This window comes from Amphiprion ocellaris, chromosome 20 (assembly GCF_022539595.1).
Source record: "Amphiprion ocellaris isolate individual 3 ecotype Okinawa chromosome 20, ASM2253959v1, whole genome shotgun sequence".
Classification (NCBI taxonomy): Eukaryota; Metazoa; Chordata; class Actinopteri; family Pomacentridae; genus Amphiprion; species Amphiprion ocellaris.
This window is the reverse complement of record NC_072785.1, coordinates 28971496-28996613: the sequence shown is the minus strand read 5'-3', so window position 1 is coordinate 28996613 and position 25118 is coordinate 28971496. Positions and strand designations below refer to the sequence as shown.

General features: G+C 35.9%; 1 protein-coding gene across 5 annotated transcripts in view; it reads right to left on the bottom strand.

The window, feature by feature from the left end:
- The window catches only part of exoc3l4 (exocyst complex component 3-like 4), a 44141-nt gene extending 23744 nt beyond the window's left edge, over positions 1 to 20397 (bottom strand). The window contains exons 1-9 of one of the 5 annotated variants that reach the window (XM_055006009.1): positions 20379 to 20397; positions 20075 to 20187; positions 17495 to 17714; positions 12417 to 12494; positions 10794 to 11036; positions 6482 to 7103; positions 4349 to 4466; positions 2842 to 2967; positions 962 to 1062 (exon numbers count right to left, since the gene is read on the bottom strand). In XM_055006009.1, coding sequence (XP_054861984.1) covers positions 962 to 1062; positions 2842 to 2967; positions 4349 to 4466; positions 6482 to 7103; positions 10794 to 11036; positions 12417 to 12494; positions 17495 to 17702 — 1496 coding nt within the window. In that variant the 5' untranslated portion in view covers positions 17703 to 17714; positions 20075 to 20187; positions 20379 to 20397. Of the gene's footprint in view, positions 1 to 961; positions 1063 to 2841; positions 2968 to 4348; positions 4467 to 6481; positions 7104 to 10793; positions 11037 to 12416; positions 12495 to 17494; positions 17715 to 20074; positions 20348 to 20378 lie in introns of those variants that run through there. The other 4 variants (XM_055006008.1, XM_055006010.1, XM_055006007.1 and 1 more) reach the window with 4 other exon arrangements.
- Positions 20398 to 25118: the final 4721 nt, after the last annotated feature.

Genomic DNA, 25118 nt, shown 5'->3' with positions numbered 1-25118 from the left:
GTTTAACCCACTGAACCCCAAAACCAGCCGGCAAGTCAAAAAATGTTATCTTTAAAATAATGTAGTAAAAAAACACTAGATTTAGACCATTTATCCAGAAAATAAACAGAAAAAAAAGACTAAATATTAAATTTTAAACCCATTTTGCACAACATGACGTTTTGTTGGGAACCTGAACCAAAAGTAACCATATAACTGTGATATTTATCAGTCACTTTGTTCAATGTGTTTTATTTTTTTAATGCTAAAAAAATATAAGTTTAGTTCAAAACAGATTCTGTAAAAAGCAAAAAATTTAGAGCTTCTTCCTGCAACTAAAAAGCCATGGTTGACTCATCTGTGACTGACGGCAAAATTAGAAAAATTCAGAGAGTTTTCAGCTGAACTGCAGGTGACATTTAATCAGAGCAGACAGGAGACAAGTACAGAAATTGGAAATAGTAAAATATCTATAATATGTAGAGCCACTGATAATTTTCTCTCATGCTGGTAAAACCTGTAGGCACTGGGAAAAATGTTGCACATATTTATTTCATTTTTTACTGAATAAATAATCAAGGAAATTTAACTTTCATTTGTTATTTTTCAGGATTTATGGAACTATAACTGCATCAAACTGCACCAAAATCAGAATTTCTCCTTATATTCATGGTTGTTCTGTTTCCACACAGGTGCAGGAGTTTATATTGCAGAGAAAAATGAATTAAAATGAGGAAAAATGTGACAAATACACCCAGAAGCTGATTTAGTTTAGAGGGTTAAATAATGTCTTAAAAAAATGATATCCAGAGTTTTATTCTAGAGCTACAAAGAAAAGATTTAAATTATCTTTATGCTGCAAAAAGAGAAAAAAGATGTGTTTTCCATCAGTCATGTGTCTGATCTGTTCAGTATTTCTGCATGAAAATAATGTTAAAACATTTATAATTCATCTGCTGTTTGTGTCTCTGTGTGAACGAACCTCGATGGAAAATGTTTGAGCTCCTCCAGGCAGGAGGAAAGAACTTTCACTTCCAGCTGAGCTTCAACTTTGCCAGAATTTACAGCGTTTGATTTGATGTTCTGTGGAGACAAAAAAAAAAAAAAAAAACAGATCAGAAAACATGAAGCTCTGCTGCCACCGCATGGACAAACCTGTGAACTGCAGCTTCACAGAAAATATTAGTTCTACTCTCATATCTGTGTTCATGTGTAGTTTAAATGTCATTTTAGGAGATAAAAACTATAAGAAAAGCAACAGAAACATCCACAGAAAATGACACAAGTAATAATATAATTATTTATTTTATTATTATTATTATTATTATTATTATTATTATTATTATTATTATTATTATTATTATTATTATTATTATTATTATTAATAATAATAATAACAAATAGTAACAAAAGCATTTTTAAAAATATTATTATATTTCTATGCAAACCTTATAATAGAGATGCATATATAGAAAGAATTAGACATTAAAAAAGTATTTTTTTAATACATTTGTTATTTATAAATTAAATATTCAATCCAGTGTTTACAGCTGTAAAATTGCACAATATGAGAATATATAATTTGTGTATTTTAGGTAATTTAACTGGAAGGGTTTGGTTCGATTTTAATAAAATTTAAATTAATTTTAGTGTACGTGTTTTTAGATTTTTTAAACTTATTTTAAACCAAACTACAACACAATTACAGGAGAATATTTAAGAAAAACGTTGTCTTAAATGTTTTTTATTATTGTTTTTATTCTAATTCCTGTTATAGTTGTACTTCTTTTGTACTTCTTCTTCTGTTCTCCTTTTACTACCATTTCCTATTAAAATACAGCTGATTTATAAAGTAGTGAAAGTTTATAGCTTTTAAATCAGGGTTTAATCCTGTAAGAACCCATTGGTTGTTTGAAAGGTGTGTTATTGTTAAAAAATTACAAAAAATGACACCATTTATCAGAGCAAGTAGCTGTAAAAAACAGAAAGAATCACTTGATTTTTCAACTTTCCGATGTGTAATTTCACTACTTTATTCTACATGTCTAATGTAAAAAAATCTTAAAAAATAAACAGTTTTCTCTAATCAGAAGTTGGAAAAACAAAATATTCTGTACTCCTTAGCACAACCGTGAAGCCATGAAAGACTCAGCTGTGACCAACAGTCACATGACAAAAATTCAGGGAATTTTTGGCTGAAATGCAGCAGTTTTTAGACAGAACAGAGAGGAGATGAGCATGGAAACAAATAAAAAATGTAAATATTTTAATAACTATAATATTTAGAGTCTCCATTTTATTCCATTATTTGAATTATATGTAGGAAAAATGTTACACAAGCTAATTCCAGGTTTTCAGTTTTTGAAAATAATCAGTTTCTTATGATTTATGGCATCATAACTTGAGATATTTCCTCAAAATAACTTTATTCTATATGTTTCTTTTAAAAAAAACACACCAAAAATAAACCGTTTATCCTAATCCAATTCTGACAAAACCAAAAAATTATCCAGTGTTGGTTGCAACTGTGAAGCCATCAGTGAACCAGCTGTGATCAACTGTCAGGTGACAAAAATTCTGAGACTTTTCAGCTGAACTGCAGGCAGTGTTTATTCTGAGCAGATGGGAGACGAGGATGAAAACCAATTAAAAATGTGAATAGTTAAATATCTGTAGTACTTGCTGTTAATTCCTCTACGTTTTTATCATTTTCAGATTTAGTTTTTACCTCATACCACTATATTTTCTTTTTTTACTGCTATTTACTTTGACGTATCCTCCCAGATTGTAAATCAAATTAATATTATTACATTGTGTATAAATCAAACCACTGGTGCTGCTGTGCAACAAACATCGTCGTACCGTCCAGATGTCCATCGGAAACGGAGACTTTAAGATGTTCTCCTCCTTTATCAGCGCTTTGCTTTCGCTCCAGACTTCCTCATCCTCCAGTTCGATGATTCTGTCCAGTGAAGACCTCATGCCCTCCTGCAGCAACAAAAAAAACCCCCCAAAAAAACAAGTCAGCATCGAAAAAACTGAAAATCTTCAGGCTCAGCAACAAGATGCAGCATCGATTCTGAGAAAAGGCTCTGATTTTAATTTTAGGAACTCACTAGTCAAACAGATTTCTTTGTCAGATACGACAATAAACTGACAGACTGTTCAGACGGGGTCATTTCTCTATATTAACCTTTCCTTTTATCCTCGTCGCAATCAGCTGTTAGACATTTTTAGTCACATTTTTACTCACTGTTGCTCATTTTCACTGCAGTATAAAGTCCTGCATCTCCATGGAAATAACACAATGAATGAATGTGACTCGAAGCTGAAAGTCAGCACTTTAATCACTTGTTGGTTTCATTTTAAATCCATTGTGGTGTAAAAGGCTAAATTATCAAAATTGTATCACTGTCCAAATACTGTACTAGTTTTTGATGAGAAAAAGTGAGATTTAGTCACCAAAAATGTGTTTAAATCAACTAAATCTCTCAAGGAAATCCATCAAAAGGAGCAAAACGATTATTAAACTCAGAAAATCAGCAACTAGTAAGAGTTACAGTGCTGTGAAAAAGTATTTGCCCCCTTCTCAAATTCTTCTTTTTTTGCATATTTTTTCCACTTTAATGTTTAGGATCATCAAATAAATGTAAACATCAGACAAAGATGACCCAAGTAAACACAAAATGCAGTCTTTAATAGTTTAAAAAACTATTCAAAGCTACCTGACCCTGTGTGAAAAAGTAATTGCCCCCTAAACCTAATAACTGGTTGGGCCACCCTCAGCAGCAACAACTGAAATCAGCTGTTTTCTAGAACTGGTAATGAGTTTTTCACATCTCTAGAGATATTTTGGTCCACTCAGAATTGTTTATTTCAGCACTGGAGGGTTTTCCAGCGTGAACAGTCTCTATACGGTCATTCCAGCATTTCAATGGGATTCCAGTCTGGACTTCGACTAGGCCACTCCAAACCATCATTTAGTTTTTTTTTAAGTCGTTCGTTGGAGCACATCCTGAGCTGCTGTCCAGTAGCTCTTGAGCAGGGTTGGTAACCCTGGCGCCACAATCAGGTTCTGAAACCCATCGTAGAAGTCATCAGCGTGGGAATCAGCAGCAGCAGCAGCAGATGGTCCCGTTCCACCACCCAGGCCATCAGCTTCTTAAAGGCTGGAGATAGGACCATAGGACCGCAGGAGCCAGGAACCCACCAGGACTCCTGGCAGCTGCACAGGACTGGCTATTCAAAAAAATAAGAATTCGAGAAGGGGGCAAAGACTTTTTCACAGCACTGTATGATATGAAATCCTGGATCCTAGTGGAGTTGAACTGGATCTTAAACATCTTTACTCCTTCTTTGAGCTCCTCACCTTCACTTTTCTGCAGTATTTCTCTTTGAGCTGCTTCAGGAACTCGTCCTCCAGCTGCAGATCGCTGTTTTCAGCCTGCATGTCTGGCTGCAGCGACAGACTTCCCATGATCTTATCACTGTCGAAACAAGACAACTCTGAAAACATGTCGCCTCATGTTGGCTGAAGAAGAAATCAAGCTACAAAACCTGAAGATTCTGATCTAACCAAACCTTTGTGATGCTGTGTGAAGAGTTTTTGGGAATGAAAAGCTTAAAAAATGCTTTGAGACTACACAAAAATAGAGATTAAATTCAAATATTAGAGTAAACGCAGGTTCTTAGTTACCAGAGATGCTGTAAGAGGTGGAAATGTGACACTATCATCCCATAAATGTGCAAAATATGCATCATTTTGATAAGTTTCATGCAAATCCAGGACTGTTTTCCAGTCTGATGAAGCATTCTACATTTATAATGGTTCTGTTTTACATAATCTGTGAGAAATGTGACCTGATTAGAATGTTTCCATTTCGGCCTCCAGAGTGTTGTGCTGCTTCTTCTTCTTTTTTTTTTTTTTTTAAATCAGATCAGCTGTTTATTTCTGGTCTCCCAAATGTTGTTTTCAGTGCAGTTTGGTGTGGCCTGATTCAACAAATAATGTCAGCAGCTCTTTTTTTAACGCTTCTGCCTCCACCCCGGTCCTAAATCTGTTACTTAACACCATCTGTGGACACGTTTCTATGTCGGCGTGTTTTTGTTTCAAGTTTGAGATTTTTACTGGAAGAAATTTTGTCATAATAGAGATTCAGTGCAGCAAAAAATTAATTAACCTGCAGATAAACTGGACAAAGTCAGTCTGATCAGCCACAACATTAAAACCACCATTAATACCAGCTGATATTGTGTAGAGTCTGTGCTCCACATCATGATGCTGCCACCACCATGCTTCAGTCATGATGCTGCCACCACCATGCTTCACATTATGATGCTGCCACCTCCATGCTTCACATCATGATGCTGCCACCACCATGCTTCAGTCATGATGCTGCCACCACCATGCTCCACATCATGATGCTGCCACCACCATGCTCCACATCATGATGCTGCCACCACCATACTTCACATCATGATGCTGCCACCACCATGCTTCACATCATGATGCTGCCACCACCATGCTTCAGTCATGATGCTGCCACCACCATGCTTCACATCATGATGCTGCCACCTCCATGCTTCACATCATGATGCTGCCACCACCATGCTTCACATCATGATGCTGCCACCACCATGCTTCAGTCATGATGCTGCCACCACCATGCTTCACATCATGATGCTGCCACCTCCATGCTTCACATCATGATGCTGCCACCACCATGCTTCAGTCATGATGCTGCCACCACCATGCTCCACATCATGATGCTGCCACCACCATGCTCCACATCATGATGCTGCCACCACCATACTTCACATCATGATGCTGCCACCTCCATGCTTCACATCATGATGCTGCCACCACCATGCTTCAGTCATGATGCTGCCACCACCATGCTTCAGTCATGATGCTGCCACCACCATGCTTCAGTCATGATGCTGCCACCACCATGCTTCACATCATGATGCTGCCACCTCCATGCTTCACATCATGATGCTGCCACCACCATGCTTCAGTCATGATGCTGCCACCACCATGCTCCACATCATGATGCTGCCACCACCATGCTTCACATCATGATGCTGCCACCACCATGCTTCACATCATGATGCTGCCACCACCATGTTTCAGTCATGATGCTGCCACCACCATGCTCCACATCATGATGCTGCCACCACCATGCTCCACATCATGATGCTGCCACCACCATGCTTCACATCATGATGCTGCCACCACCGTGTTTCATAGTGTGGATGATGTGTTTGTGATGACGTTCAGTATTTGGCATCAGATAAACATGTCGTATCTAGTTTGATGGCCAAAAAGCTCAGCTTCAGCCTCATAAGAATAAACAACCTTCTTCCAGTTGACTTCAGAGTCAGTGTAGGTTGTTGTGATTCAGTTTTACCCTGAGAGTAAACTAGAACAATGCGTTTCTAAAGAGCATGAATAATCTCCTGGATGACTGAAGCTAAATAAAACCTGCCTGCACCCACTGACCTCTTGTATCTGTTGAGTATCCAGTACAGCAGAGCGTACAGGTCCTTCTGCTCCGTCACCTCGACCTCCAGCTTCTTCAGGTGCTGCCCGACCACTCGATGGTAACTCCTCACGTAGGTGCTGAAGACCTTAAAGCTGGGTGGGTAGGACCACCGCAACTCCTTCTTCACGTTCTCCAGATCGTCCACGATGGCTTTACCCAGGTGCCCCAGGTGGACGGCCAACCAGGAGTCGTTCTGCTCCCTCTTCTCCAGGTGAACTCTCTCCACCTTGGCCTTCACGCCTTCATCCACCGCCTCCCTCCAGGCCTCCATCCAGCTGTCCGGCAGTCCTCCTGGTTCCTCGGCCCTCTTCTCTTCCTCCTGTATGATACGAGCCACCAAGACCAGCAGAGCCTTGTTTCTGGAGGGAAGAGAGTTGGAGTCGCGCACTAGTTGGCCCATCTTCTTCCTCAGGTTTCCGTAGAGGAGGCTGAGGTCTTTTTCCTTCTTGGCCAGCTCCATGGGCGAGTCATCGTCGGCGTGCTGCTGCTGCTCCTGCTGGAACTCCTTCCGCATGGAGAGCAGGTTCAGGTGGGCCTCCTCCAGGACCTCCATCTCTATCAGGTTATTGATCTGCATCACTGGAAGAAAACAGTAGATTAATAAACCTGCAGTGTCAAAGTCAGATATGTGGGTGTCGTCCAGGTTCAAATTTTAACATTTACATTACAACACTGATCATAAAATCAAATCTTTAATGGGCTTGACGATACTTCAGTGTCTTCACAGGTCGGTAAAAATTGATTAAGAGTCCTCGCTAAGCTATTTGGCCACAATGATCAGAAATATGTTTGGAGGAGAGAAGGTGAGGCCTTTAACCCCAAGAACACCAAACCTACCATCAAGCATGGTGGTGGCAGTATTATGCTTTTGGCTTGGTTGCAGACTGTATTTTAGACTGGTTTCGGACTTTCTTGGGACTGGTTTATGTTTGGTTTCAGTCTTGGTTCTCCAGGTTTTAGATGTGATTTAAAAGTGATTTAGGATTTATTTCACACTGGATTTGGTCCTGGCAGAAGACTGGATTATTAATGGTTTTAGGACTGGTTAAGTACTGGTTTCAGACGGTCATGGCTGGGTCTTGGATTTTTTCTTAGGAGTAGTTTTGGTTTGGTTTTGGTCCCGATTTTGTACCGTTTTTTTTTTTTTTTTATACATTTTTAGGACTGGTTTCAGACTGTTTCTGAAAGTGATTTCAGTTTTGTTTTTGAACTGGTTCCAGGCTGTATTCTGACTGGTTCCAAACATTTTGTTGGGCTGTTTTAGGTTGGATTTTGGTCCTGGTTTTAGACCTTTATATGACTGGTTTCAGAACGTCTTGGGCAGGTCTTTTTTGAACACCGAGAGCACCAAAACTACTATCAAGCATGGTGGCGGCAGTATCATGCTTTTGGACTGGTTTCAAATTGTATTTTGGACTGGTTTTGGAATTTCTCGGGACCAGGTAATGCTTGGTTTTAGTCTTGGTTGTGCACTACTTTAGGACTTGGTTTTGAATGTGATTGGAAGTTGATGTTGGATTCATTTTTCACTGGATTTGGTCCTGGCTGAGGATCAAATCCAGTGATTTGGTCCTCAGACTGTCTTGGACCTATTTTAGGGGTAGTTTAGATTTGCTTTTAGTCCCAATTTTGTACTGGTTTTTGATTCTTTTAGGACTAGTTTCAGACTGGTTCTAAAACTGGTTTTGGTTTTGGACTGGTTTCTGACCGTCTTCTGACTAGTTCTGAACATTTTGTTAGACTGGTTTAGGTTGGATTTTGGTCCAGGTTTTAGATCTTCTTAGGACTACTTCAGGACTGGTTTCAGACCGTCTTGGGTGGGTCTCATTTTTAAATCCAAGAACACCAAACCTACATCAAGCCCAAGTTTTATTTCCATCTGATGTATTTCAGCAGTGAAAGACGAAATAAAATGTGAATAAGGATTTAAAACACCTAAAATACTCCTCTCCTGCTCTCACAATCATGTCTATTTAACAAAATAGGAAATACAATGAAATCATTTCCCTTCAAGAACTTTAATTCTTGTAATTCTAATTCAATGTAATTCTTAAAATGAGAAGAAATCGCTTGCGTCCATTGTTTAAACAGTCAAACCAGCGACTTTTATGTGAGGAAACTTTGGTCTGCAGGTAAACTGTAGTTCTGTGTATTTACACCATGAACAAGATTCCTATCATCAGCAGCTTCTGTTGCAAAAACAGACAAAATGTACAGACAGAAAGAGCTCAGGGACATCATGAGAGCTCACTGCTGTTTTGAATTCTTGTTCGTGGGTGTAAAAGTCCTTTAAGTGAGAATGAAGGACAAATGTATAACCAGAGTTCACTGAAAGGACACTTAAAGCTTCCTGCTGTGGTGAGGACATTTGTAGATACTATTTTATTTCAGTCTGAAGAGCTTTCATTCAAGTACTGCCCTAAGATACAATTCTAAGGTTCTACCCTGCTTCACTACATGACATACAAAATTACCAGATTAATTTAAATATCAGGCTTAAGATTCTACACCATTATATATTGTATAAATGTACCTGAGTCACTTCAATATTAAGGTTATAACTTGCCAATATTATAGTTGATGCAAATTTACCATAGTAATTTTAATATTAAGGTTAAAACCGTACAATATAACTATAGAAAACAGAGGTTTTCATACACTTCCATACCAGTCCAGACCATGAATACCAGGGCAGTTTCCAATGACTCTTATAACTGAATTTTCTAAGATGGAATCATTGTCACATAAAATAATCCTGCATTTTGGTTCTTTCATAGATTTATTATAATTCTTTTGGTAAAGTGACAAAATATGCTGGGTTAAAAATACACATACAGTAATGCTAATATTTGGTTAAACATTTCTCGTCCATTTCCACCTCATCTAGATTCTTTTGGTTTCCATCTACAACCGTCTAGGTTTTCTTTGACTCGTCTGGATAGAATTGTTCAGTTCAACTAAATTTAACTTGTCTCTTCAGATTCTTGATGGGTTTAAGTCAGGACTTTGGGGAGACCAGTCTAAAACCTTCATTCTAGCCTGATTGAACCACTTTAGTCTTAAGTTTCCAAAGACTCCTATAACTTTGAATTATCTATGATGGAACCATTGAACCACATGAGTCTTTGTCTCAATACAATCCTGCATTTTGGTTCTTTCATATATTTATTCTAGGTTCTCATAGGAAAATATGACAAAAATCTGCCAGGTTAAAAATATACATCCATCAATACTAATGTTTGGCAATTTTCACCTCTACTAGGTTGTTTTGATTTCCATCCACAGTCTTCTGGTTTTTTTTGACTCCTCTGGACAGAGTTGGTTCAACTAAATTTGACTTGGTTCTTCAGGTTCTTAATGGGTTTAAGTCAGGACTTTGGGGAGACCAGTCTAGAACCTTCATTCTAGCCTGATTGAACCATTTCTTTACCACGTCTGATGTGTGTTTGGGCTCATTGTCTTGTTGAAACATCCAACTGTGTCCAAGATCAACCTTCTGCTGATGGTTTTAGGTTTTCCTGAAGAATGCGGAGGTAATCCTCCTTCTTCATTATTCCATTTACTTTGTGTAAAGCTCCAAGAGCATGATGTTGCCGCCACCATGCTTGATGGTAGGTTTGGTGTTCTTGGGGTTAAAAAAGATCCGACCAAGATAGTCTGAAATCAGTCCTAAAAATGTCTTAAACCAGGACCAAAACATACCTAAACCAGTCCAACAAAATGTTCAGGACCAGTTTGAAACCAGTCTGAAACCAAAACTAAAACCAGTTTTGAAACAGTCTGAAACCAGTCCTAAAACAGTCAACAACCAGGACAAAATTGGGACCAAAACCAAACTGAAACTACTCCTGAAAAAATGTCTAAAACCCGCTCAAGACAGTCTTAAACCAGTCCTCATCCAGGACCAGATCCAGAGTAAAATTAATCCTAAACCAACTTTAAATCACATCCAAAACCAGGAGAACCAAGACTGAAACCAAACCAGAACCTGTCCCATGAAAGTTCAAAACCAGTTCAACATACAATCTGAAATCAGTCCAAAAGCATGATACTGCCACCTCCATGCTTGATGCTAGGTTTCTGAAAGGATTCATATTAAAGGCTGTTCTTTACTATGTTTCTCCTTCTTCTGTGATAACTGGTGTTGTATCTCTCTGTTGCAAATAAAGAGTATTTTGGGAAAAGAGTACTTTGCCGATTACTTTATGGATGCATAAAGGTAATAGGCCCAAGAACAAACCCTCCTTAGATAAATAAAACTTCTCGTACCTGACAGCGGTGTGTTCGGTATCTCTGGCAGCTCGTACATCTCGTCCATCTCCTCCATCTCCTCCATCAGCTCCTCCTCTTCTACTTTCTCCTCCTTCTCCTCCTCCATCGATCCTTCAGAAACCGGCAGCAGTGCCTCTTGTTTGGAGCTTTTATCGTTGTCCTTCTTGGTGAGTCTCAGGCTTCGGCGAATCTGTTCTCCTTTTTTCATGATGGAGTCTCCGAACTTGGACATGTTGGGATCTGAGGATGGAAAACACTCACTTTTAACTTCTGTCAGAAGTGAAGAAGATACACAGGATGCACTGAGCAATGTCAGTGCACAAGAAAGAGTGATGAACAGTGAAGGAAGACGAGACCACATTGAGCTTGTGGGGTGGAAAGTTTACATTTAAAAAAACTTCCTGATGGCAGCTTGGATAAAAGTGTGGTTGTGTGCAAATTTTGCTACAAAGAGTTTTCTGATCACTGCAGCACTTTAAGCTGATGGTATCACCTCAATGCAAAACATGTTGCTGTTAGCACCAGAGCTAACGTTAGCTACGACAGTCCTGGTACCGGCTAACAGTGTAGCCATCCCATAATAGACCACTTTTCAAGACACTGAAAGTGGCTGAGTTTACAAAAAGTCTTAAAATGTTGAATAAAATCGCTATAATTGCACTTTGAGTTTCCAGTAATCTGTGAATGTAGCAGACAGATGAAAAATGCAGATAAATAGAAATGAAACAAACATTTTTGTTGTTTAAGTTCACGTATTTATTTATTCATCAGTTCAGTTGGCAACAAAAATTTATTTGAATTGAAAAACTTTGCTTATTGTGTCAAATATTGCTGTTTGACACAAATGTGATTAATCACAATTAATTCATTACAAATTAATTAGATTAATTTTTAAAATCCTGTCCCACCACTAATTTGATTGCATTCATGTTTAACTTGAGATGTACCAGAAATATTTTAATTGCTTCTGTGTAAAGGGAATACTGCTGTTGAAAAGCACTTTATTTTTTTAGTGTTTGCAGATGTTTGCTCATATAGCAGTGTTTTTAAAATAACAATGTGCAATACACTACTTTAAATTCATTATTTAGTTTTGTGCGTAACAATGTCATTAATCGGGATTAATTGCAGAAAATCACGCAATTAAAAATTTTAACCGCATCCCACCACTAAAAGAAGATATTTCTGAGTTCTTTCTCCTTCATAGTTGATTTGTTTCCATATAGGTTCAGGATTTTATATCACAGTGAAAAATGAGCCCACAGTGAGCAAAAAAATGTGGCAGAAGCAAAGGAGGTTTCAGAGGTTCAGAGGTTTAAGCCACTTTTACTGAATCTTGGCTTAATTTTTCAGACTGAGGTTTCGCCCATCTTTTATTTACAATCTGTGTGTCTTTTTCTTCTGGAGTTGTTTTCTAATCAGCCTCTACACCTTTGGAATGAACTAGAACAAGCCTTAACATGTCAGTGCAGAAAATGTGATGGGAATCCTGAAACATTGAGACCAGAGGATGTTCGAGCAGTGGATCCATTCTTTAGATGGTTCTATTTGGCAGTAAATCAGTGTGAATGTCCACATCAGTGCTTCGTAGAACCACTACTGATTAAATAACTCCTGTACCTGTCTTTGAACGGAACAGCGGCTTCTGTTTGTCGTTCTTCAGAGGAGAGGTGACTGGAGAACTCGGAGAGCTCGGACCTGCAGACAGGAAGTTCGGAAAAGAGTTTCTCAGCCTCAACAGTTTCACAACCTCTATTTGTTAAATCAGAGAGAAAAGAAGTGGAGTGGTGAAACTGAAGCAGTGTCTGCAGGTTCATGTTTACATTCATGCCACTGCAGTGTTTTGTGGTCGCTGCAACCTGCTGAACCGACTCAGGAATGCAGAGATTAACTCCCGGTGAAAACGGAGTGGGCCGGTTTGGAAAAGGGAAAGTCATGAGCAGGGTGTCCTCGTTTCTGCTGACAGGTGATTTAAAAGAAAACACGTGACTTACTGAAAATCAAAAATACTTCCAGTGTAAAACAGATGGCTGGGAGTTTTGCTAAAAACAAAACTGCTTCAAAATGAACAAATAAGCAGCAGTTTTTCCTACTACTGCCTGCCTGAAAGTGGTGGAAAAGTACATTTACTCAAGTCCTCTAGTGCTGTAGTAAAGGACAATTGAAAGGTTTTCTACTTTAGTGAAACATTTTTAACCTTAATCTACTTTCTGCTTCAATTTCACTATATTTAAGAGATGTTTGTGTGAAAATTTATCAGAATTATTGACATTTGTGCACCAAAATCTAATCAGATTTTCCTGAAGTTCAAGTAAATGTTGCTAAAATCTCATGTTTAATAGAATAAAATGAACTGACAATGGATTATGAAGCGATTCGATGCTTCCCTGACCTCCTAAACTTTAATAAAACTCAACAAAGTGGATCTAAATTCTCAAAATTATTGAGTGATTTTCTACTTTAGTTGATCATTTTCAACTTTATTCCACTTTCTGCTTCAACTTTACTATGTTAAGAGACATTTGTGTGAAAATTTGATCATAATTATCAACATTTGTGCACCAAAAGACAATCACATTATCCTGAAATTCATATAAATGTTACTAAAATCTCACATTTCAAAGGATTAGATGAACTGATGATAGATTATGAAGTGCTTTGATGCTTCTCTTACTTCCTGAGTTAATAAAACGTGACTTTATTCTACTTTCTGCTTCAATTTTACTACATTTAAGAGACATTTGTGTGGAATTTGATCATAATTATCAACATTTGTACACAAAATTTGATCAGATTATTCTTAAATTTAAGTAAATGTTCCTAAAATCTCATGTTTAATAGAATAAAACAAACTGATGATGGATTATCAAGTTATTCGAAGATTATTTTACCTCCTGAGCATTAATAAAACATGAAAAAGTGGCTCTAAATAAAGCCAGATTCTTGTTTTTCTCAAAATTATTCATAATGGGACACAATTTGATGAACACATTTAACTATTCTACATTTACTCAAGTCCTCTAATGCCGTATTTAAGTATAATTCTATGGTTTTCTTCTTTAGTTGTGCATTTTTAACTTGATTCTACTTTCTGCTTCGACTTTACTGCATTTCAGAGACATTTGTGTGAAAATTTATCATTATTATTGACATCTGTGCACCAAAATCCAACCAGATTATCCTTAAATTCAAGTAATTGTTGCTAAAATCTCATGTTTAATAGAATAAGATGAACTGACAATAGATGATGAAGTGATTTTGATGCTTCTCTGACCTCCTGATATTTAAAAACAGCTGTTAAAACATGACAAAGTGGCTCTAAATGAAGACAGAATCTGCCTTTTCCTCAAAATTATACAGAGAAGGACACAATTTATTCTAATTTTCCTCAGGTCATTGCTTCAGGCCTCCTCAGAAACAATTTAAATTAAACACAATAGAACAAAATCTTCTTTTTTAATATCACAACCCTAAAGGTGGTGAATTAATCGTCCAGGAGAAATTCAACAACGGATTCAAACATTAAATATCAGAAACTGACAAAACTTCAGCATTAACTGAGTATAATAAAGAAGAAACTGTCCATAATCTACTGTACATCCAACTTTAAATCACACATTTGACTCAACTTTATTCGTTCACAGCCTTTTTACACCCAAAGAGATAAAAGATCGAAACACATTCAACCTGAAGCTGACAAACCTAAGAGAGAATCAGTTTCTTCCACCCACAAACACATCTAAACATCAAACTTTCAGGCACAAAACAGCAGGAAGAGATTGAATTTACAGCAAAATGCACAGAAAAGAGAAAAGTTTGAGAGCTGTTGGACCGACTTACTTAAATTGTTTAAATTGGCAATTAAATTAAGTTGGTCCAAATTAAGTTAGATGTGCTTAAATATTTTTGATTCCTCTCAAATGAATATTATTTTGAGGAACTTTAGGTTTTTAGTTTTCCTGAATTCGGTATTGTCTGTTATAAAATGCAAAACTCTGATTTTCAGTTAATACTTTGATTCTATCTTGTCATTAGATTTAGCATTCTTTGCATTTTTTAATCTGCAATCCTACTTAGAAAAAAGAGGCTGAGTTGCAGTAAAAAATGTCGATGAATTGCAGACGCTATGACACGTAATGTTAATTTCATCGCTTTCACTGATATTAAAATGCCTGTTTAAATTAGCAAAATGTGAAAGTTGTTGGAAGATACATTCAGCATGGTGAAACATCTTCCTACATGTCTTTCTTTTTAATTTGTGAATAAATAATCAAAGAAATTCAACTTCTGTTCTTCCTTTACTATGATTTTAAGCATGTTATTCTACACAGAAGACATTTCTGAGGTCTTCATGGTTGTTTTCCACTTTACCTTGCAGTGGAAATCGACTCCGCAGTGAGTAAAAATGTGACAAAAAAACACCCAGAAGACCAATTAGTAAAGCAACGTTCAAGGCTTGTGGGATTCAGAAACTGCAGATCACTGTGTCGTGTTTTTAGTGACTGTAGTTATTATAGAATCCAGCTCATCAGGTTTGAAGATTCCCCTGGACCTCCCCCGGAAAACAGGAAATGCTGTCAGTAAACATCCAATCAATCACACCACTTTTATCTGGTATTTTCTAGACTTAACGAGACTAGTGAGGGAGGCCACCAAGACACCTATGACTAATTTGAAGGAGTTACAAGAAAGAGACTAGTGAGGCCACCAAGACACCTATGACTCTCTCTGAAGGAGTTACAAGAAAGAGACTAGTGAGGGAGGCCACCAAGACATCTATGAGTCTTCTAAAGGAGTTGCAAGGAAACAAGTAGAGATGGAGGCCACCAAGACATCTATGACTCTTCTAAAGGAGTTACAAGAAAGAGACTAGTGAGGCCACCAAGACACCTATGACTAATTTGAAGGAGTTACAAGAAAGAGACTAGTGAGGCCACCAAGACACCTATGACTCTCTCTGAAGGAGTTACAAGAAAGAGACTAGTGAGGGAGGCCACCAAGACATCTATGAGTCTTCTAAAGGAGTTGCAAGGAAACAAGTAGAGATGGAGGCCACCAAGACATCTATGACTCTTCTAAAGGAGTTACAAGAAAGAGACTAGTGAGGCCACCAAGACACCTATGAGTCTTTTTATGAACACTTTCAGATGGTTCACACTCAAAAAACACACTTTAATAAGATTGATGCAACCTGTTTTTTGTTGTTGTTGTTGAGCTTAAATATTAATGTTGAGAACGTAAGGCAACTTCTTGATTTAGTTCAATGTTTTAGTGTTTACTTTTCTGTCCTCTAGTTTGCAAAATTACTCAACAAAACCTGCAAATCAACCACTTTCAGCTGCATGTTTTGGGTCGTTCATGCCGAACTGTCGACACTGTTTTCACGAGGTCTTTGGTCATTTTGTTTTAGATCATCCTCCTGTTCTAAGATTCACAACTGCTGAATAATTTCTCGACTGATTCCTTCCCTGGATATTGTGTACTGGATGAACATAAGTCTCTTAAAATCAAACATCGCTTACTCTTTGCTCTGAAACAACTTCCTGCACCCACAGGTTTGGTTTGTTTTACAAGCAGTGATGCTTGTATTTTTCTCTACTGGAACTATTTGTTATCTTGCTCTTTGTGCTACTTTATTCCCACACTACTGCTCCTTCCACCCACTCATTTCTATATAATAGCAGCAACAGCTGAGTGGAACAAGTTTGTACGTTTTCTGGTGGATGTTTGAGGAAATGCAGACGATTTACGGAGAATTACACGAAAAAACATCTAATTCGGTACAAAACAAGGCAGATTTTTTTTTGCTGCATATTAGTTTATAGTGTCTATACAAAGTATTGGAAGTGTTTTCCCTTTTATTGTTTGTCAATATTGAATCATGGTCATTTATGAGAAGAAATTCTATGGATTATGGGATGTATTTACTGCATGATCAGACTTTGCTTTCATTCATATGCACCATTTCCCTCCATTTACCTTCAGGTTATACACTGATGTTAACAGACAATTGTTGAGCAAACATTAATGAAAGAAAAGAAGGGCTTACTTATAAGGTTGAAAGGATTTACAAGAGTAAAAGTGAAAGTAAACAAATCACTGTTTGCATTATTCACTTTGACTCTTTCCCATTAAGCCTCCTGTCGTCCTGCGGGCCAAATTGACCTGTTTTAAAGTTTAAATATATTTTTATAGTTACAGCACTTATGTCCACATTTTCAACATTTTGGGAAATTTTTTGAAAATTTTTTGGCGGAAAAAAGTGTTTAAAAACAGAAGAAGTTTTGCTGATATATATGGAGTCACTTTAGATATTTTTAGGATTTTTTTGGAAGATTTTTCTCATTTTTTGAAAATATTTACAAGAATTTTCTTGCCAAATTTGGGGGATTTTTTTTTAATTAAAACTTTTAAAGGGAAACATTTAAGGAATTATTGGAATTTTGCGAAGGTTCTGCACATTTTCAGAAATTTGGGGAATTTTTTTTGCTGAATTTTTGGATTTTTTTCAGACGAAGAAACAATATTTTTTGGTGCCCGTAAATGAAGACAACAGGAGGATTAAAATGCAATCTTTAGTGGAAAAAGGTGACTTCTCAGCTACAAAAAACACCAAGCATCACCTCTACTTCTGACCTTGGAGGGTTTGTTATTCTACCTCCAGCTCCCGGCAGATTTTATGGTGCTTTTATACTCACTGGGTGACGGAGGTGGAGGTGAAGAGGCAGATTCGTCGTCCTGTTTAGGTGTTTTTGGATCTTTTCCTCCAATTGATATCGGACTTTTCTCTGCAACCCTTCGGATGCTCCTCCTCAACGAATTCACGACTCCCAGCTTCCCGTTGCTCTTCACAGAAACATTGTCCTCGAAGGGGTTCTCACCAGATTTATCCATCATTTCTGACATCTGAACATCCAACTGAGGGTGAAAAACCACCAAAAACAGGTTAAAAAGTGCAGCAGACGTGGTTCGACCTGCTGCTCTGCGAGTCGCTCAGGTGTGTTTCTGGGGATTGTGGGAGGCGACAGGTGGAGCAGCTTTGTTTACTGACAACACAGCAGCCAGCAGTTCTGCTTACGAGAAAGTGCAAACGAAAGTGTTGGAGCAGCGGTGAGACTTTTAAAAATCTGTTCTATTGCTCCGTTTTGTACTTTCAGTTTTATTTTCTTACTAAAAACCCACCGACACACCTTCATCTGATTGTTTAGCTCCCAAAATCCAGATAAAAGCAGCGAGGAGTTGATTAAAAAGAAGCCAAACTGAAAGTGAAATCACAACTTTTAGACCTGTTTTGACTGTTTTGATGCATCCATCAGATGTTTAACCACATCCTGACAGACATAAACATGCTTCTTCTGCAGATTGTAGTTGATTGTTCAGCGTAAAACAAGAAGTAGCTGCTCAAAAACGTCACATTTGCTGTTTCTAGCTTCTTAAACACGAAGATTGGAAGCTTTTCTTTGTCATAAGTAATAGAAAACTGAATGTTTTTCAGTCTGGAATGATTGTTTGGACACTAGAATGATAACTTAAGACTTAAATCACTTCAATCTGCAGGTATTTTTCATTATTTATAGTCATTCTAGAGACAAAATTATAGATTTTGAAGGTAATTAGTGAAAAATGTTCACCTATAAATTCATAAAATTCAAGTAAATGCAGTCAAACAGCTTCTAAAATCTAAAATCCAAAGACTTACGGTCCCATTTTGGCTCAAGATTAATAATTTGCTCTAATAAATTTCCACCTCGCCAAAATAAAGACTGATCACTTTCATCTGTATGCATTTTTCATTATTTACTGCCATTTTATCAACACAACGACCAAAGAATTTAACATTAAATGAACATGAAAGTGAGGACAATTTGCTATATCCATATAATAAATTAAATTGAATACATTTAATTAAATAACTGTTATGAGACAAATCATCAATTTTACTGATATAATAATATAATTTATATAAATTTCATTAATAATTTCTGATAACTTATTAAAATAATAGTTACTCAGTTTCTTCTTAACAGAGTAAATGTCTGCAGGGTTACATTATAAGATATGATATTATGTTGAGTTATAATATTATATTACATGATATTATATTCAGATATATTACAATATATTACATAAACTATGTAAAAAATTATATTAAATAGCATTACAACACTTCACACAATTTTACATAACATTATTTTAAATTTTGTTGCATTATATGATATGATATTATATTATATTATATTATGCCATATTATATTATGTTATATTATATTATGTTACATTTTATTGTATTATAATCACATTAAATTATACATTAATTATATTAATTGATGTTACATTATATTATGTTATATTATATCATAGTATATCATGTTACATTTTATTGTATTATAATACATTAAATTATATATTAATTAGACAAAATGACAATACAATATTTTACATGATTTTACATGATTTTATATTTAATTATGTTGCATGATATTATATATTACATTATATTATGTTACAGTATAGTACAGCATACTATATTATGTTATATTATGTTACATTACATGACATTATATTATATAATAGTATATTACATTATTATGTTACATTATATTGTATTATATTATATAATATTACATATTAATTATATTAAATTATATTACAATGCTTTACATGATTTTACATGACAAATTAAATTATGTTGCATTATATTGTATTATATTATATTATATTATATTTTACATCATTGCATTCTTTGAGGTTATATTCCTCGATAAAGTTTTATTAAATGGTTTGAAGCCTTCAGAAAGCAGCAGTCAGCTGATCTGGATGTTTCAGGTCAAATAAATAATCAAAGAGAAACTGAACAGCCAAACCCTCTACACACATTTAAACACTAATGCTTATCAAACACATACAAACTTTATTTTTTTATGATATTATAGCACAGTATATCATGTTACATCATACTGTATTAGATTACATTAAATTACATTGCGATAGCTTACATTATTTTGCAGTACATCATACTGCATGACATTATATTAAATGAAATTACATTGTGTTGATTTACAGTAAACTATATTATTTGTCGTTATTTTCCTCTATAAAGTCTTTTTAATTCGGTCATAAAAGCAGCAGTCAGCTGATCAGAAAGTTTGAGGTCAAATAAATAATCAGCTGATCAATGATCACACAAACTGAGCAGCTGAAACTTCTACGTGTATTTTAAACTCTAACATTTATCAACCTTCACTTTAAGTGGAGCAGAAACAGAGTTGAGGTTTTACCTGTGGACGAGCTCAGGTGAGAATCTCCTCTGCAGTCTGCTTCTACTTTCACTTCCTGTCCGGACGGTTCGGCCGCTTTGGACCGAAAACAGCAGCAGAAAAGTACCTGCGGACTGGAGGTGAGACGTCAGAAAGGTGAGGCGGAGTGGAAGGAACCGGACGGGAAAAGTTCTGCAGACACAAAGACGAGACAAAGCTCAGCTTCCTGCTCCAGATCCGTTAATGATTAAACCGGAGGAGGAACTGAAGCGGCTTAAAAAGAGCCGAACCCGCAGTTTGACTCCTTTCAAACGGCCTGTTGTACCTTTAGAGCAGCTTAAAGGTGGTTTCTGCTCATCTGGAAAGTGTATTTCAAAGTCCTGATCAGATTACAGGTAGATTTATTCACCTGGATAGCGGCATGAAGCGTGCTGCGTTTAAGGAACCTCGTAAAATCAACTGTCAAGCTCGAACAGGTGGAATAATTTAACAAACTCTCAGATTGTAAACTAAATAATCTTAAAAACACTTGAAAGTACAGCTTCAAGGTGGTGCACAAAGCAAACAAAATATATTATTATGATGATAATGTTAAGATTAAAAAGGAATAAAAAGTTGTATTGAAAGTAAAATTACTGGTACTACAATGTAAAATTATAAAATTCTACTGAAGCAAAAGTGCAAAATTACAGTGACAAAGTATCAAAAGTATTTCTTCATGCAGAATAGTCAGTATTTTTCTGTATTATTAGATTGTAAATTAAAAATTACTCAAACTACCGCATTCAAGTATAAATTAGATTTTTTTTTCTTTTTATATGTACTTTTTTTACTTCACTATATTTATCTGGTGAAGATTTTTGTGAGTGAAATTAAAATAAATAATAATTCAGAGCACTTGCGAAGATATTTTCTCATGATTAAAGTTTTTTTATTTTATTATTTATGTAATAAATCAGTTAATAGTTTAAATTAATAGGCAGATTTATTTGTAATTAAATAGACATTATTAGTATTAGTAATAATAATTATAAGTTGCAATTAACAGTTAAATGAGCTCAATCTGAACCGACTGCAACAGAAGATTTTTAAAATAAATAATGCAAATAATGTTTAGTATTATTTCAATTATCCTGAAAGACACATGCTTTCAACACTGCCTAAAATGCTTATTTTTATTTGCTCCTTTTTTGTATTTTATTTATCCCTTGTTTCTTTATAAAATGTCCTTGAGTTGTTCTGAAAAACTCGATATAATAATAATAATAATAATAATAATAATAATAATAATAATAATAATAATAATAATAATAATAATAGTTATTATTATTATTATTATTATTATTATTATTATTATTATTATTATTATTATTATTATTATTATTATTTTAAAATTATTGTTATTATTATTATAGTCTTTTTCATTACATAATAAAAACTATCATTATTATTATTTATATTATAATATATATTAGATTATTAATAATAGTTATTGCTGTCATTTTTTAAATATCATAATCTATAATGTATTGTTAATAATAATAATAATAATAATAATAATAATGATTATTATTATTGTGGTTTCCAATAATAACAATATTTTTAAAGTATTTCAATATATAATATATTGTTAATAATAGAAATAATTCTGAGTATTGTCATGGTTTTCATTAATAGTAATAATAATAATAATAATAATACAGTCACAGGAGACATTATTCTGCATTTAGTACTTTTACTTTTAATAGGCAACATTTTAAATGCAGGACTTTTACTTACCACTGAGGAGTGAGAACCTGAATGTTTCTGTTGTAAATGTAGAATAGAAACTTAAATTAGTATAAAAACACATTTGTAGAGAAGTACAAGCACCTGAAATTTTACTTTAAACAAATAACTGGAATAAAAACACTCTTTACTGCCATGGTTTTGGTTACAATTTTGAAGAAAAAACTGCGCTGTGAAGCTTTGTTTAATTTAAATAAATGACAAATGATTTTAATTTATTGCAGCAGTTTCCATCCAAACTTGTAAGTTTTTCCTTCTCCAGCTGCTTCTTACAGACAAACACGAGATAAAATGTCGGATTTTTGCAGGAAAATAGCAGAAATTATTAAAATAAACATGCTGCCCCACTGACCTGGTGCATTCTGAGCTGCATGCAAAACCTAAAATAAACCGTCAGCTGTTGACTCAGAGCTGGAAAATGAGCCAAAGAGGACAAACTCAGACAGATTTCAGCTGCTGTGGCTTCATTTACAGCCACTAGAGGGAGACAAGAGCTGGAAGAGTTATTAATAAAACTGTATGTGAGTTCCTGTCTGTAGCTTTTTGTTTGATTAATTTAATTTAAGTCTGCAATAAAGAAATAAAAAGCTCTGAAAGAACACTTTGATATTTGTTTTTTAGCTGCTGTTTGACTTCTGCTGCATCTACAAGACCAGAAACTCTCAGAGAAAAGATCAGTACATATAGAAATATTTAAAAAACTCTATAATATAAAAATAAAATATATATGTAAATGCAGAAAGACGTGAAAAAAGCAGAATAAGATGCAAAAGAGACGGAGAATGGTGGAAAAAAAGACATGCAAAACAATCGAAAAATGACACAGAATGGACCAAAGTAGAGGCAAACTTCTATAAATGATGAAAAGCAATGAAAATAGAACACAAAATGACCAAAAGGAACAAGAGTGAACCATACAGAGATGCTAAATTATCACAAATTGACACAAAAATGACAAAAATAATAAATAAAACAACCATAAAGAGCTGCAAAATGTCCACGAGATTCACAATGGCAACAAAGACATGCGAAACAGTTCAAAAGTAACACAAAATGAACTAGAGTCAAACTTCTATAAATTATGAAAAGCAATGAAAATAAGGCACAAAATGACCAAAATGGAGCAAGAGGGACAGAAAATGACCAAAATAAGTTATGAAACAACCATAAAGAGCTGCAAAATGACCACAAATACCAAAATAAAATGCAACCAACTACAAACAGAAGCAAAACAATCAAACTAAGACACAAAATGACCAAAAAAGACATAAAACAAACAGACACAAAATGACCAAAATGGAGCAAGGGGGAACCAAATAGATGCAAAATTATCACAAAGGAACAAAAAATGACCAAACTAAGACATACAACAACCATAAAGAGTTGCAAAATGATCACAAAGAGACACACAATGGCAACAAAGACATGCAAAACAATCCAAAAGTGACACAAAATGGACTAAAGTAGAGGCAAACTTCTCTAAATTATGCAAAAAAAGCAAAATAAGACACAAAATGACCAAAATGGAGCAAATGGAGCAGGTTTTTAACCTGATTTTAGTAGTTTCATCTCCTTAGTTGTTTTCTTTGTTTGATGCAGGTCAATAATTTAACCTTCTGGGACAGATTAACATCCTTTCCATGACCACAGGATTTGTCTTCCAACATGAGAAGCTCCTCACTGCATCAGCTGGAGTTAAATAAGTTGCTGCAGCTGAAACAGATTCATCACTGCAGTAATTATCCAATGGAAGGATCCTACCTGTTTGCTTAGTTAAATCCAGGTATTTCTGTTGTTTTGTCTCATTTTGTTCGTTTTATGTGTTGTTTGTGACGTTTTGTGTCATTTTTTGTTTGTTTTGCCTCTTATTTTTGTTGTTTTCTCCCATTTTTTGGTCATTTTATGTCTTGTTTGTGTTGTTTTGTTCCATTTTTTGTTTGTTTTGAGTCTCATTTGTGTTATTTTGTCTCATTTTTGGTCTTATTCATGTTGTTTTTTTGTCTCGCTTTGGCTGTTTGATGTTTAGTTTTTCCTGTTGCGTCTCATTTGCAACCAGAACCTCCGAGTCGTCTGGGTCACCTGAGACCGACTCACAGGCACGAATAAAACTCATTTCCCTCGGCTGGCGGAAAATATGATGTTTTGTCCAAGCAGCGTGACAAAATATTACAAAATATTAGATTTTTAACTACCTGAACTTCCAAGTAGATTTTATTACCCAGGTACAAACTCCTCAGATAATTATTCTTTCATGTGAGCTGTTGTAGAAACTATTATCTTCACCGTCTCCTCCCTTCTTCTGCTCGGTGCTACAGTGTGACCAGTTCTACAGGAGGTTCTGCTGAAGGTTCTACAGGATGTTCTACAGGAGATTCTGCTGAAGGTTCTGCTGAAGGTTCTACAGGAGGTTCTACAGGAGGTTCTGCTGAAAGTTCTGCTGAAGGTTCTACAGGATGTTCTACAGGAGGTTCTGCTGAAGGTTCTGCTGAAGGTTCTACAGGATGTTCTACAGGAGATTCTGCTGAAGGTTCTGCTGAAGGTTCTACAGGAGGTTCTACAGGAGGTTCTGCTGAAAGTTCTGCTGAAGGTTCTACAGGATGTTCTACAGGAGGTTCTGCTGAAGGTTCTGCTGAAGGTTCTACAGGATGTTCTACAGGAGATTCTGCTGAAGGTTCTGCAGGAGGTTCTACAGGATGTTCTACAGGAGGTTCTGCTGAAGGTTCTGCTGAAGGTTCTACAGGATGTTCTACAGGAGATTCTGCTGAAGGTTCTGCAGGAGGTTCTACAGGAGGTTCTACAGGAGGTTCTACAGGAGGTTCTGCTGAAAGTTCTGCAGGAGGTTCTACAAGAGGTTCTGCAGGAGGTTCTGCTGAAGGTTCTACAGGAGGTTCTGCAGGAGGTTCTGCAGTTTCCTCAGCAGCAGCACAAAGGCTGCTATTGAACGCAGCCATCAGATTAGTGTTGCATAATGAAGCTGAGAGTCTGTGAGCCCAGATGTCCAGAGCAGCTTCCATTGAAACCTCAGCGTCACTCTGAGCAAACGGAGATCGTTAGATATGTTTGTTGTTCTGCAGCAAAGAGGAGAAAATGAAGCGTTATCTTCCACCTCGCTCACATATTTACTCTGCTCATTCAGAAGCTCTCCTCTGTTTGGTGTTTGTTCAGTCGATTTGCATTTTGTTACCACAGAAACAAGTAACAAATGGCAGGTAGCTGCAGCTAAATATGACACGACGGTTTAAATGGATGCTCTCAAAAAGCACGTTGTATTATTTCA